This window comes from Jaculus jaculus, chromosome 3 (genome assembly GCF_020740685.1).
Source record: "Jaculus jaculus isolate mJacJac1 chromosome 3, mJacJac1.mat.Y.cur, whole genome shotgun sequence".
Lineage (NCBI taxonomy): Eukaryota > Metazoa > Chordata > Mammalia > Rodentia > Dipodidae > Jaculus > Jaculus jaculus.
Genome location: NC_059104.1, coordinates 113,763,894 through 113,778,205, shown reverse-complemented (window position 1 = coordinate 113,778,205; position 14,312 = coordinate 113,763,894). Strand labels below are relative to the sequence as shown.

Below are 14,312 nucleotides of genomic sequence, written 5' to 3'. Positions count from 1 at the left end.
TGTGGGATGTCCCCTTTACAGTGTGCACCCATACACATTTCAGACTTCACATGTGTTCTGCCTTTAGTATACTGGTATTTCTTCCTTAGCAGAAAGCTTCCACCTGCATTCTTAAGATGTAATCCTAGGATCTTTTTCTTTATTTATTTACTTGAACTTGGAGTCAGGTATCCCAAGCTTGCTTCTAAGTACTGTGATGCTAAAGATGTTCTTTAACTTGCAACTCTCCAGTCCTGTCCTCCTGTAGGATTTTCCTTTTACTGCACTGTCGATTACTGTTCTTCTTCAGTAGTAGTAGTCTTGTGTGCATGCCCTTCACCACTTCCAGCCTCATTGTCTCTCAGCTGGACTGCTTTTGGAGCTACCCTCTGAACTGCTGTTCCTATTTTTCTCTTTATTTATCTATTTATTGACAACTTCGATGATTATAAGCAATATCCTATGGTAACTCCCCCTTTCCGCCCTCATTTTCCCCTTTGTTTTTCATTTAACAGCCAGAGTTGTCTTTCTGCACATTTGATTACTCCATTGTTTTTTTTCTCAAGACTCACCAAATGGTTTTCTATTATATTTGGGAGAAAATTACACAGCTTTCTTAATGAGGTTGAGAGGAGAAAAAAGGTCTTATTTTCTCAGCCTTTCTGAGCTCCTCATCTTAGGTCCTCCACTTTCAGTCACGCTGGGTTTCTTGGAGGCTTTGATTCCATCAAGGCTATTTACCACAGACTCCAGCTGTCTACTGTCACCACAGTGAGTGACATCTTTCTATTGCCAGGCAGCTATAGCTGATGCTAATGCTCCGTTCCCAATGCCTGTCTCAGCCCTTAACATCTTCCCCCTTTTGCCATTCTGCCCCTTTCTTCTGGGACACTATCTTAAATGTCAATCCTTATCTCCCTCCTTCTCCTCCTGTGGGCTTTTTCTACTCAGTTGCAGCCCAGAACTATGAGGATATAGGTTCTGGATATTAGACACACTAAGGTTTGTTTGAGTCCTGATTAGAATTTCCTAGTCGTGTTATCTTGGGAAACTATTTTAACTCTAGTATACTCTAGTTTCTCTAACTTTAGAATGGAATCATGCTTATATTTTCCATTGCTGTAGATATTTTAAAATGTCGTGTGTGTCAGGAACTAAAAAATGGCTCAGCAGTTGAAAGCCACTTGCTTGTAAAACCTGAAGGCTCAGGTTTGATTCCCCAGTGCCCATGTAAGGCCAGATTCGTGAAGTGGCACATGTGTCTGGAGTTCATTTGCAGTGGCAGGAGGCCCTTGCGCACACCCATACTTGCTCTGTCTCTGTTCACCTCCTTCTCTCTTTCTGACTTTCTCAAAAATAAATAAATAAAAATATAAAAATATATAGGGTGTGCTAGGAAGTACTGAGCACCATGAATAGCACATTGCTTTTCAATAAATATTTTATCAGATGAAATAGTAAATATTAATAGTGTATTGCCTTGTATAATTTGTAAACTGTGCCTGTGGGAATGTGCACTTATTTAATTTTGCTCAGAAAGGAGCTGTATCTCAATGATAATTGCTCCAGAAATCACATCTTAAAAAGATACTGAGTTCTGAAATGTCTGTATTCTTCTAAAGCCTTGAACCTCTCTTCTCTGTCATTAGTGTTTGGCCAAATAAAGCAATTAATCTAGACCAACAGATGAGTAGTGATAGTGATATAAATTTATAAAAATTATATTTAAAATTAAATTTCATTTTGTATCAATACATGTATGTGACATAAAATGGAAACCTATAAACTTTTGTAATAAGAAGTTTCTGCCTGTCAGTTCATTTCTTTTCTAAGAGCAAACACTTCTGTTTATTGGCTGTACTTAAAAAATAGTGTATAAATAGAAAAGATTTTATGAATTTACATTCACACTTACATTTGGAACTCAAGTGATTGAAAATTACAAAGTTCTGTGATTTGCTTTTAAAATACTGTATTTTGGATAATAATTATAGATTTAACATCTAATTTAAAAATATTTCTGTTATATTATATTGGTGTACATATTTTACCTGTTATATATTAGATGGACTTATCTATTCTTTTCAACCCTTGCTATTACGAAAAGTTATAATGTAAATCTGGAAATGTCATTCATATTGACTAATTCCTAGTGGATTATTTATATCATGTTGTGCATAGTTAATTCATAAATATTAACTTGCTTTTACTAGAGGACAACATAGCTGTATGTTTTTCAAGTCAAAATAATTGAAAATGGCACTTTCATTTTCATAAAAATCAAAAAGTTTGAAGAAAAATAAAATGTAGAATATTGCTTAGTTGCTAGAGACTATATGTTAGATAATATTAATTGTAATAGTATTTTAATTTGGAGATTTCAGAGTATTCATCTTCAAGATATTTTATAGCTTTAAAAATATTTCCTTTTAAGGTCAGTCTTCATCGTACCCTCTCCAGTAAGGACCAATAGAATGATATAAAAATGTATTCAAGATTTTGAGTTTGTAGAAAGTTTGCTTGCAACATTAAACATTTTAAAGTTTATTTATTGAGTGGAGGATATTCTTCCCAACCTCATATTCTCTTAGTGCTGCACTTGTCAGTGAACCATATCCTTGGAATGCAGCCTGTGTAGCAATCACTCTTAACAGCACTCCTCTTGGGATCTTCACCTTCTATAAATCTATCATGAAAACCTAATTTCTTCCCCAAATCTTTTGAATTTATTTATTTTCACATTTCTATATCTTCCATCAGAGTGAATTTCTCATTTCTTAGACTGGGCCTTGCCCTGTTCTTATGTGTAGAAGTGTACTTCTTTCCCTTCTGGATCTGAGTGAGTGTCCACCTCCTCTCTACATTTGCCTGTAGGCAGCCTGAGAACAGAAATTACTTGTGTTTGCATTTATTCTTACATGTTCACAGTCTTGCCCATAGTGAATGCTGATTCTTATATGCCTGCAGTCTTGCCTCTAATAAACCTTTAAGAATCATTTTGAGTAATTAATGAATACTGATACACTCCTGGATTTTATTTGTCCTAGTTTAAGACATTTTATTTTAAACTTACTTCACTATAAAATTAGTGATAGTGGAATCCTCATAGAAATTTCTTTTTTATTTCATGTTATTCTACAGAATATTGAACTTTGTGATGTTTGTGCATATGAGTGATAAGTATCAGTTACATGAATACTTTGTGTCCACAGTACAAATGAATACATAGAAAATCATGATGTGCTTTTGTCTTGGCTATATTTTTTTCATGTTCACAGAAAAAAATTTATAGTTCTGACACCTAAAATTATAGGAATGTCTTAGTATGTTACAGTAAGTAGAATAAAAATTACATTAGCTTGTTCTATATTATTACATACTTAAAGGATAATCAAACTGTAATTAGAAAATTAATTTAATGCTCATGAAGATAGTAGATTCGTTTTGCTGAAAATTTGTTTTTGCACCTGCATTGAATGTGTGGTGTGATGGTATATGGATGGTGCAAATGTGGTGTGTTTGATGTATGCATGTATATGTGCTGATGTGGTGCCCAGTGCACTGGTCTAAGGTGCCCGAGGTGCTTTTCTGTCATGCATGGAGAAAAATAGCAGTTGTCCCCCTCATGACTCACCTGCCAGTTTTATCTTGTTCAGAGTCTCTTACTGATTCTGAAGCGCCAGTGATTCTTCTATATCCATCCTCCACAGCACTAAGGTTACAGACGTGTGGGCATGCCCAGATGTTAACATGGGATCTAGAGATTTGAACTGCAGCAGTTTAGGGCCCCTTATGCCCTCAGAGACTGCACAGAGACTGCACTTAACTGCTTGGCTATCTCTACATCCTAGATTAAGGATTCCCAGAAATTGTATTTCTTTTAGTATAAATGAACATTTACATTTAGTATAAATGAGCATTCTCCTTAAATTTCTAGATCAGTAATGCATGTATAGATCTTTGAACAATGCTTAGTTCTTATTATATTTCAAATTTATTTTGAATAGGGTTGGACCAAGTTTTATGAATTTTCCTTATCAGATCTTCGGGCTGGATACAATATTATTGACAGACTCTTTGATGGTAAGTTGTAGCAGTGACATTTTTTGTATCTGATGGAATGAGAAATTTGATTTGCAGTGTTATTATCAGTTTTCTCAAGTGACCTCATTTCCTATCATAAAATTTGATTTTTTTTTATTTAGTTTGTATGTGTGTTCTTCCTGCTCTGACTGTATCATCTAAAAGTTCTTACATTGTCTGTTTTGGTCATTGGGTTTGATATGCTAATTAGATTTCTAATTACCTATAGTTCTTAGGAAGCAGAAAACTGGAATGACCTTGTCTTTATGTTGTGACCTATAGAAGTTTTAGGCATCAGATGATCTCTTGCATGGAAACTGTTAAAATTCAGGAATATATCAGTGTAAGGTTTAATAATAAGGATCTATAGAGTCATAGTTGGGTTATTAAGGATAAATGAGGGTACAAATCTGCTGAAGAAGTTAAGCAAATAAAACTATGTGATTTTAACTCCTAAGGTCATTTAGTTCTTATCTTCCTTGAAGGTACTGACAGTCTAGTCCCTGAACTTCATTGTGCAGGGTGGAGACAAGGGAACATTGGAGCTTAGAACATTAGAGACCAGCGGAGGCCTGTGGAAATCCCAGGCTCAAAAATGCCACAGCCAGAACTCTTAATTCCCATATTCTGTCCTCATCAGCCCTGCTGCTGCCTTGTCCAGCTGTTCTTCCCTGAGTCACCCCCATTTTACTAGCTGGTATCACTGTTCATGTAGAATATTAAGTTCCAAGCCAATAAATTTCTCTGGACTCATTCAACATCATTGAAGTCTTTCTTTCATTTTAGCCCTTTTTGAGCACGCTCCATATTGTAAACTAATATATCTTTTAGAAAAAAGTTGGCCAAAGCATATAATTTCCCAGTTTAAATCATATAGCCACTCTTTCTGGCTTCCTGTTCCTCAGGCCAATCATAGGCTATATGTCCCATCCCACGGGACCTAGTTATTCATGGGGGCGAGGAGGACCCTAACCTGAAATAAGATGGGCGAGAGAGAGGAAGAGACTCAAGCAAATATACACTTGTCAAGAGTCCAATTCTGTTGAGCCACAGCGGCCTTTTTAAGGGGTTAGGGTTAGGGTTTTTGGGTGAGGGAGGGGCTGGAGGAGGCAGGTGATGGAAAGTTACAGAATCTTCTTGGCCTTTGCCCTAGGACAGTTTGTGGTTGTTCTGAGAAGTCACAGTATAGTTCTCATGTCTCTGCAGCCGCCAGGCAGGATATTAATCAGTTAGGTGTGACAGGGTGGGGGGATGAGAAAAGGTCAAAAGTTGCGCAGGGCAGAAGTTATCTCAGGACAGAAGTTTGCTCAGGCAGAGGTTATCTCAGGGCAAAGGTCTGTTCAGGGCTCATCTCCTCGTCTCCAACATCTCCCCCTCTTCTGTATACAAGGAGCAGGATAGGGAGGTTACTGCAACCCCTTAATGATGTCCCAAAGAAGGGCTTGTTTTGGTGGCCGATTATTTTTGTTTAAGAGTAGAAATGGATCCAGAGGAGCAACCTGACAGCAACCTGACATTAGAGAGGCGAGCGTTCCCCAGAGTAAGTTGAGCGCTGTTACTCATAGGCCAGTGATTTTAACAAAGTTATTTGGATTGACCTAGAACACGGGGCACAAACGGGGTCTGAGCCTGTTAGAAGGGCGGTGCTGGACCCTTACCTGTCATTGGATCGGCCTCCTCTCGGTGAGGTCGTCCTGTCTTAGGCGGGTCGAAACTTAGCCACCCATTCTGTTGCTGACTTACTAGACCACTCACTTTGTGGAGATGTAACACATTTTGCTCTCAACAAGACCATCAAAACCCAATAAGGATCCTGGAGGAAATATGTTTGGTAGCCAATGAGGGGCCGTGGAGACCTGAGTTATTATTTGGAGGGGCGGGACCAAAATTTCCACCCCAGGGTGGATCTTTGCAGGGAGGTAAAGTCTAAGGGTCGAGATGGGGGGTTGTCTTGTTCTTTTGGCGGGTCAGTGGCAGATGTTTCTTCTGTGGCGAGGCGATGGTAGTGGACTTCCACCGGCTTGATTGTAGAATTTACCTGACTCTTAACAAAACTTGTTAATCATTTAAAGGCCCAGGGGCCAAAAGAGAGAAGTAAAAGGAAACCTACAAAAGGTCCTAGCAGACTGGGAAGCAGAGTGGTTAGCCATGGAGATGTGGAAAACCAATTTTTATACCAAGATTCTTGTTGTTCTCGAGCCCTTTTTCTATCCTCTAGATTTCTTTTAACTTTATCAAGGCTATTTTGTACTAGCCCAGTCTTATCTGAGTAGAAACAGCATTCTTCCTTGAGGGCTACACAGAGTCCCCCTTCTTTAAGGAAGACTAAATCTAATCCTCTCCGATTTTGAAGAACTACCTCAGAAAGGGAAGCTAATGAATCTTTAAGATCTTGTATTCCCTCCTGAGGCTGAGATCTCTATCCACTAAGGCACTGAGATGTGAAAAATGTTGTTGGGCGGTAACCATTGAGGCAATACCTGTCCCAGCCCCTGCAGCACTAAGCCCCAGGAGCACAGTCAGGGTAATAGCAGTTAAAGGCTCTCTTTTTTGTCTGATGGAGATACCCTGATCCAGAGTGGATAAAAATTCTTCTGGATTATGGACAAGGAATCGCGGTAGCACAATAACTACAATGCAGTAATCTTTATTATTAATAAAATCCTTATTGACTATAAAAGGAGTCAGACCCGAGGAGCAAGCAAAGTAGGTGTTATTAGGGGCTTTAGTATAGGTGGAAGTTTCATTGACAATAGCAGTCTGATTACAGACTGATATGAGTGAATGGGGGGGCAACATTTTAGGGCCAACAAGACAGAGTCCAATACCTGAAATGGAACTAAGAGTAAGGCCTCCATGTGGGGCAGCATGCCAGGATAGCCCATCTGTATCATTGGTGAATATAGGGGCCATAAGCATCGCAGCACCCTCATAAAAGGGAGGTGTAGGAGAAAAGCAGATCCAACATTCTTGATAATCGGGATTGCTAGTATTATGAATAGCTTCTAGGGAGGCGTTTACTAAAGAAACAATGAGATCATCCGAGCTTGGGGGTCCCTCAGGGATGGTGGGTTGGAACAAGGTATATTTTTGAGATAACTGAGTAACCATAGGGGGTGTGGTAGACGTTGAGATAACAGTTAATTTGGGTCTGGCTGGTTTGAGTAAGACAGGGTTTAGTCCCATGGCTGCAGAATTTTTATTGGGAATAGCTTTGAGTAATTTGATTTTAAAAGTGAGCCCAAAGTCTTTTCCTTCTCTATAGATTCGGAGTCCCCATTCAAATCCTTGGCCGGTCCAATCGTGTTGTCTGGCTTGGGAATTGAATTGGATTAATAAGGGACTACACCAGCCACCTGTAGGGGACTGGTTGGGATCACAGAGTCTTACTAAGTCCCGAGGGGAGTGGTTGGATGTTGCTTTAGGGTGTACCCATTTTCTTTTTACTGAGATATAATCCCAGGAGGAGGAGGGCTTCCAATAGGTGTCCCCAGTAGTTTCGCAACCCCAGGAGGCACAAAAATAATCACCAGCCCATCCACACTTGTAATTAAGGGACTTATCTCGGTGGGCTCCTGGGCAGACATAAACACCTTCCGCTGCACCATGAAGGTGGCTTCTTTCGCCAGTGTTTCTACAGCTGGGGGAATCAAGGCTGCGTCTGGCCAATTCAGGTGCCTTGTTGGGCTGAGGCCATAGTTCCTCTGCCGTGCCCCAATCAGGGTGTGCTCCAAGGGCAAGGGCACAGAGATCCACTTCTAGATCCGGCCATTGGGGCTGGGATCCGACCGAAGAGCTAGAGTTAACAATATCTCCGGCCTGGTTTTCAATGATCCAAGTGTAGTTATAAATTTGATAAGGGGAAGGGGCACTTACCATCAGCCGGGTTACAAGTAGAAATGAGAGAATGGCAAGGCCGAGCATCCTTCTGTAATTAAGCACAATTAAAATCTTTCTCAGGGGTTTCCCTGGGAGAATTAATCAATTTTATTAGTCTCTCTGGGAGCCATCTAGCATTTTGTTCTTTAGAATCATATACGCAAGCATGTCCTTTCCCCCAGATTAACACAGGATCTGGGCCGGACCACTTATGAGTTAATGGATCCTTCCATAATGCTTGAGCATAATTATTTGATGTAGAAGGATGCCAAAATCTATCAGCCACGGATTTACCATCTTTATCAAGGGTCAGGAAGTTTAAAACAAACAAAGCATGGTTTAATAATGTTTTGGGATTTGTTGCCTGGGAGTATAATATTCCTCCTGAGTGTTGTAGCTTGGAGAGCATATTTTTAAGAGTTTGATATGCTCTTTCTACTATACCTTGTCCTTCTGGATTATAGGGAATACCAGTAAGATGTTTTATTTTTAATTGAGCACAGAATTGTTTAAAGCTAGTGCTGGTATACCCAGGGCCATTGTCTGTTTTGATGACTTTTGGCAATGGCATAAAGGCAGAGCAGGCAAATATATGATTAATAACATTTTTAGTAGCTTCCCCCGTCTGAAGGGAAGCACAAATAAATCCACTAAAGGTATCTATAGACACATGGATATATTTTAATTTGCCAAAGGGAGAATGATGGGTGACATCCATTTGCCATAATTCCCCTGGTGTAAGACCATGAGGATTAACTCCCAAGTGTGGCTCAGGCAAAAATGTTACACAGCCCTGGCACTGGCGGACTATCTGTTGGGCCTGTTCTCGGGTGATAGAAAACATCTGCCGGAGAGTTTGGGCATTAAGATGTTGTAACCGATGTGTCTCTTGTGCCTGAGATATGGGGTCAGGTGGGGCAACCATTCCTGTTAGGACAACAGAACTATTTTGAGTTGCCTGATCCACAAGGTTATTTCCTTTACTTAAGGGTCCAGGAAAACCAGAATGTGCTCGAATATGTCCTACAAAGAAAGAGTGAGTTCTGGCCAGGATTAGTTGTTGAAGTTTAGCAAAAAGAGGGGAAGCATTGGTAGAGGGATGGATGTAAGGGACCGTCTCAAGCAAAGGGACTGAGCTGGCTACATAGGCGCTGTCAGTATAAAGGTTAAATGGGTGATTGGAGAGAGTCTCAAAGACCTGTATAACAGCAACCAATTCCACAAGCTGTGCCGAAGAAAGTTTAGTTTGGACTTTGGAGATTTTTCCATTTGATGTTAAAGGCTGCAATTCCAGATGAAGAACCATCAGTAAAAACTAACATGGCTCCAGGAATGGGAGAGCTTTTAGTCTGTTTTGGGAAAACAATGGACTGTCTATAAAGGAATTGAATTAGTCTGTCTGAAGGATAATGATTATCTATTTTGCCTTGGAAGGAAACACAATCAACAGCCCATTCATCAGAGGACTGTACTAGCCATTGAACCTGCGAGGTGCTATAAGGCACACTAATGGTGTCTGGGTCTTTTCCAAAAAGTTTAAGAGAACTTTCTCTCCCAAGTTTTAAAACCTGGGCAACCAGGGAGGGGTAGGTAGGCAGAATTTTTTTTTGGGGGGTAGCAGGTAAATGGATCCAATATAAAGGCTTAGTTTGCCATAAAAGACCGGTGGGTATAAAAGTTGTAGGGAGAATAAGTAACCATAACGGGGAGGTGGGAGAGAAGTATCCAATTTTTTGTGCCTGAATGGCCTTTTCAACAATTTGTAAGGAATTTTTAGCCTCTGTAGTAAGCTCTCAAGCAGAGGAGGGGTCAGAATCCCCTCGCAAAATATCAAATAAGGGTTTAAGTTCTCCAGTAGTTAATTTTAAGTAAGGTCGTAACCAATTAATGTCCCCCAAGAGCCGTTGGAAATCGTTAAGTGTTTTTAAAGAATCTTTTCTTAACTGGATTTTTTGAGATAGGATTTTATTGGAGTGTAATTCAAATCCAAGGAAAAGGTGGGGAGGATGGACCTGAACCTTCTCTGGGGCTATTTGTAGTCCGAATTTTTGGAGTATAAGGATTAATTCTTGTCCTACCTCATATAATTTTGTTGTCTCTGGGCCTGCTAATAAAATATCATCCATGTAATGAATGATATATAAATTAGGATATTTAAGCCGAAAGGGATCTACTGCTTGGGTGACAAATTTTTGACAGAGAGTAGGGCTATTGGCCATCCCCTGTGGCAAAACTTTCCATTGGAAGCTGGGCAATGGACCGATACAATTAACAATGGGGAGGCTGAAGGCAAAACGTTTGCAATCCTCTGGGTGGAGGGGAATGCAAAAGAAGCAATCTTTAAGATCTATGACTAATTTAGTATAGCCCTTAGGAATGGCTACTGGTGATGGGAGGCCAGGCTGAAGGGCCCCCATCGGAACCATGGTCTTGTTAATTTCTCTTAGATCTTGGAGTAATCTCCATTTTCCCCCTTTTTGTTGTATAACAAAATGGGTGTATTCCAGGGGGAGGTGGAGGGTTCAATATGACCAGCCACTAATTGTTCCTGCACCAACTGTGTGGCTGCTGTTAACTTATGTTGAGGAAGGGGCCATTGTTCTACCCAGACAGGGGAGTCATTTTTCCAGGTTATTTTATCTGCCTGGTTGCAGGAGGAGCAATGGCCCTTAGGAAAAATGTGTGTCATAGCCAAGACTTGTCCGTGTTGTTTTTGGAGTAACTGAGACAGGGTCTGGTATTCCTTGGTTGTTTTTTCCAAGGCCTCTGCCTGGGATAAAACCCTGGTTAAGCATTTGTTGAGTAACTGCCTCAGAAGGGCTGAACATGAGGACTCCCATCTGGGATAAGATGTCTCTTCCCCAGAAGTTGACCGGAAGGCCAGGGACTACGAATGGCCGAACATGTCCAGTATTTCCCTCAGGGTCCTCCCAAGTCAGGAGCTGGGAGCTCTGAAGGGTGTTAGTAGATTGGCCAATACCTTGAAGATGAGCCAATGAGGGCTGGAGGGCCCAGGAGGGGGGCCAAGCATTTTGTGAAATTACGGTGGAATCCGCCCCTGAGTCTAAGATGCCCTCAAAAATTTTACCATTGATTTTAAGTTTTAGGCTAGGACGTTCTTGGGTCATTTTTTGAATCCAATAAATATCTGAAGACCCAGGCCTGGAGGCTCCTCTATGGGGACCTATCGAAGGAGCCATTGAATCCACGGGCAGGGGGAGGGCTTGTGCTAAACGTTATCCTTGTATGATAGGAAGAGGCCCTCGTGTACTGGTGTCCAAAATTTTTATTTCTCCTGTATAGTCATTATCAACTATTGATGGAAAAATGGTGATGCCCTTTAAAGTATTAGATGCCCTTCCCAGAATTAGATAATAGGTTTGTGGCGGGGGTGGGCCAAAAACTCCTGTAGGAATTATTTGGACTCCCTCTTCAGGTTTTAGTATTGAGTCAGTGGAGGCACACAGGTCCACCCCTGCACTTCCGGAAGTGGCCCTGTGGAGGCAGGCAGTTGATTGGGGGTCTGGCTGTTGTCTGTCTGGCTGTTCCCTGAGGCCAGCAGGAAGGCTATCCATTGAGGGGGGTAGGGGAGGGAGAGGATTGCCAGAGATGTCTGTTTTAGACTGGCAAGTATTAGCCCAATGTTTACCACGATGGCAGCGAGGGCAGACTGTGGTAGGTGGGGGGCAAGCCCCTCCAAGTTGACCAGGAAGCTGTGGCTGACCAATGGACTGTCCCATAGTTCCTTGGGGGCATTGCCATGCAAAATGGCCTGTTTGTTCGCATTTGAAGCAAGTATGTTTAGAACCGTTGGGTTGAACAACCGCTCCAACGGCCAGATTGATTGCCTGAGAAACCTTATGGGAAAATAGATCTACGTCTTGGCATATGCGGATCATTTCATGAAGATCCTTGTCTCTATATTTGCTGTGTAGGGCGGCTCTGCAGGCCGAATAGGTGTTTTCATAGGCAAGTTGTTTAAGAAGTTTATTTTCATTTTGACCAGGTCCCAGAGACCTTTCGGCAGCCTCTAAGAGATGACTGACAAAGTCACTATATTCTTCATGATTGCCTTGGATGATTTTTGTCAAGGGTGAGAGAACAGATCCCTTAGAGGGAATTGCACGCCAAGCTGCTATAGCGGCATTAGCAGTCTGTGCCAACAGGCCTAGAGGAAAGTTTTGTTGTCGTTGGTTAGAGGAATATTTTCCTTGTCCTGTAAGTTTTTTAAGTGTCTAGTCAGCAGAGGGAGCTCTAGGTTTTTTAGCTTTATTATTAGCCAGAGTTCTACAGCGATCGACCCAATCAGCCTGCCATGAAAGGAATTGTCCTCTAGTTAAGACCGACTGTACAATGGTGAGCCACTCATTAGGAGTCAGATAACCTCCCCCGCCAAGGCTTTCCAATAAGGAAAGGGTAAAAGGGGCATTAGGTCCATAGTCCTTGACTGCTGAGTTAAGTTTTTCTAGGTTTTTAAAGCGGAGTCGGCGATAAACAGTCTCCTCACCTTGACTATCTTGGCCTGTGGTGGGCATATTGTGGCGTGGTATACTCTGACTTTCTTCCTCCTCATTTTCATTTTCACTTTGAGAATCATCCTCATCAGAGGAAGGCAAGGGAACAGAGACTGCGGGGAGATGGCATGAAGAGGATGGGGCATTGCAATTAAGGACAGAGGAGGAAGTCCTGAGGGGGTCGGACCCAGATCTCCGATCGGGAGCATGTCTAGTTTGTGAGCGGATAACAGGAAAAGCCAAACAAGGAGAAGACGAGGGGTGGAGGGGCTGGGGTAGGGGAGGGGGGAGTTCGGCATAACAGCGAGCAGAGAGACGAGAAAGTTGTTTTTGAAGTTGGAGAATTTCAGTGAGATCTCGAACTTGAGAGGAGAGGCGAAGCTTGGTCTCAGAAAGGGAATTAGGTGGAACAATTGGAAAAGAGGGCAAGGTCAAAAGAGGAGCAGAGGGGAGAGTTTGGGGGGAAAGAGTTGGGGCAGTGGGGGCGAAGGGTGGCCAATCAGGATTGTGACAATGGGCGGCCTCACCTTCTAAGGTGGTTGCATTGCCAGGATCGAGAGGGTCATCTGGAGGGGAGGAAGAGGATGAGGGACCAGTAGGAGGAGGCTGAGGTTTAGTGGTAGGTTGCTTCTTTAGAACAGGATTGATTAGGTGAGGTGATTGGTTATGGGAGGGGGGTAGAAATGTCAATTGGGGGTAGTGGAGGATAAAGTTGGGGAAGATTCGAAGGGCCAGAAGTATGAGAGTCAGAAACATCAACGAGAGAAAAGGAGTCTGAAGCTCAAGAGGGGGGACGCGAAGGGCAGCGGGAGCCAGGCTGTGAAGACGAGAGACAATATTCAGCCACAGAGAGAAGGTGGCGTTTACCAGAGTCATTATTTGCTTCCTCGACAATGTCTCGAATTAAGCCCCAGAAAGAGAAAATAGTTGGGGATAGTGCGTCATTGCCTTCCTCAGTGAGTTTCTGATTTAATTCTCTACCTACTCTTTGCCACTTTTTGGGATGAATATTAGGTCCATCAATCATCAACCATGGACATGTCTTATCAACAAAAATAAAAAACTGTATAAGATCCTTTTTCTTTACCCGTATTCCTCGCTCTCTGAGAGAGGCTTTTAAATCCTTTATGAAAGAAGCCTCTTTAGACAATGAATGGCCCATCTCAATGGGACGGAATGAAGAGGGAAAACTTACCAGGTCTTGCTTTCTTCTTGGGCGGAGAAGCGGTGACCACTTAACAAATCCTCTGGAGGTCGCTGAATTAGGGGTCTCTGTCCGGTGAGGTCTGTGCCTTAAGCCCCACATTGGGCGCCACGTGTCCTGTCCCATGGGACCTAGTTATTCATGGGGGCAAGGAGGACCCTAACCTGAAATAAGATGGGCGAGAGAGAGGAAGAGACTCAAGCAAATGTACACTTGTCAAGAGTCCAATTTTATTGAGCCACAGCGGCCTTTTTAAGGGGTTAGGGTTAGGGTTTTTGGGTGAGGGAGGGGCTGGAGGAGGCAGGTGATGGAAAGTTACAGAATCTTCTTGGCCTTTGCCCTAGGACAGTTTGTGGTTGTTCTGAGAAGTCACGGTATAGTTCTCATGTCTCTGCAGCCGCCAGGCAGGATATTAATCAGTTAGGTGTGACAGGGTGGGGGGATGAGAAAAGGTCAAAAGTTGCGCAGGGCAGAAGTTATCTCAGGACAGAAGTTTGCTCAGGCAGAGGTTATCTCAGGGCAAAGGTCTGTTCAGGGCTCATCTCCTTGTCTCCAACAGCTATAAGCTGTTCCAACCTGTAGGTTTCAGCAGGGGCTCCTCTTCATGGCTGAGACGCTCTTCTCCTTAGTTTTCTGCCTATCATATACATCTC

The 14,312-nt window shown here is 42.2% G+C and overlaps 1 protein-coding gene across 4 annotated transcripts in view; it reads left to right on the top strand.

Moving 5' to 3' along the window:
• The window catches only part of Dync2h1 (dynein cytoplasmic 2 heavy chain 1), a 277,230-nt gene that overhangs the window by 167,344 nt on the left and 95,574 nt on the right, over nucleotides 1–14,312 (top strand). For all 4 annotated transcript variants that reach the window (XM_045144805.1, XM_004661895.3, XM_004661894.3 and 1 more), the window contains one exon: nucleotides 3,987–4,062. In XM_045144805.1, the coding sequence (XP_045000740.1) occupies nucleotides 3,987–4,062 (76 nt within the window). Of the gene's footprint in view, nucleotides 1–3,986; nucleotides 4,063–14,312 lie in introns of those variants that run through there.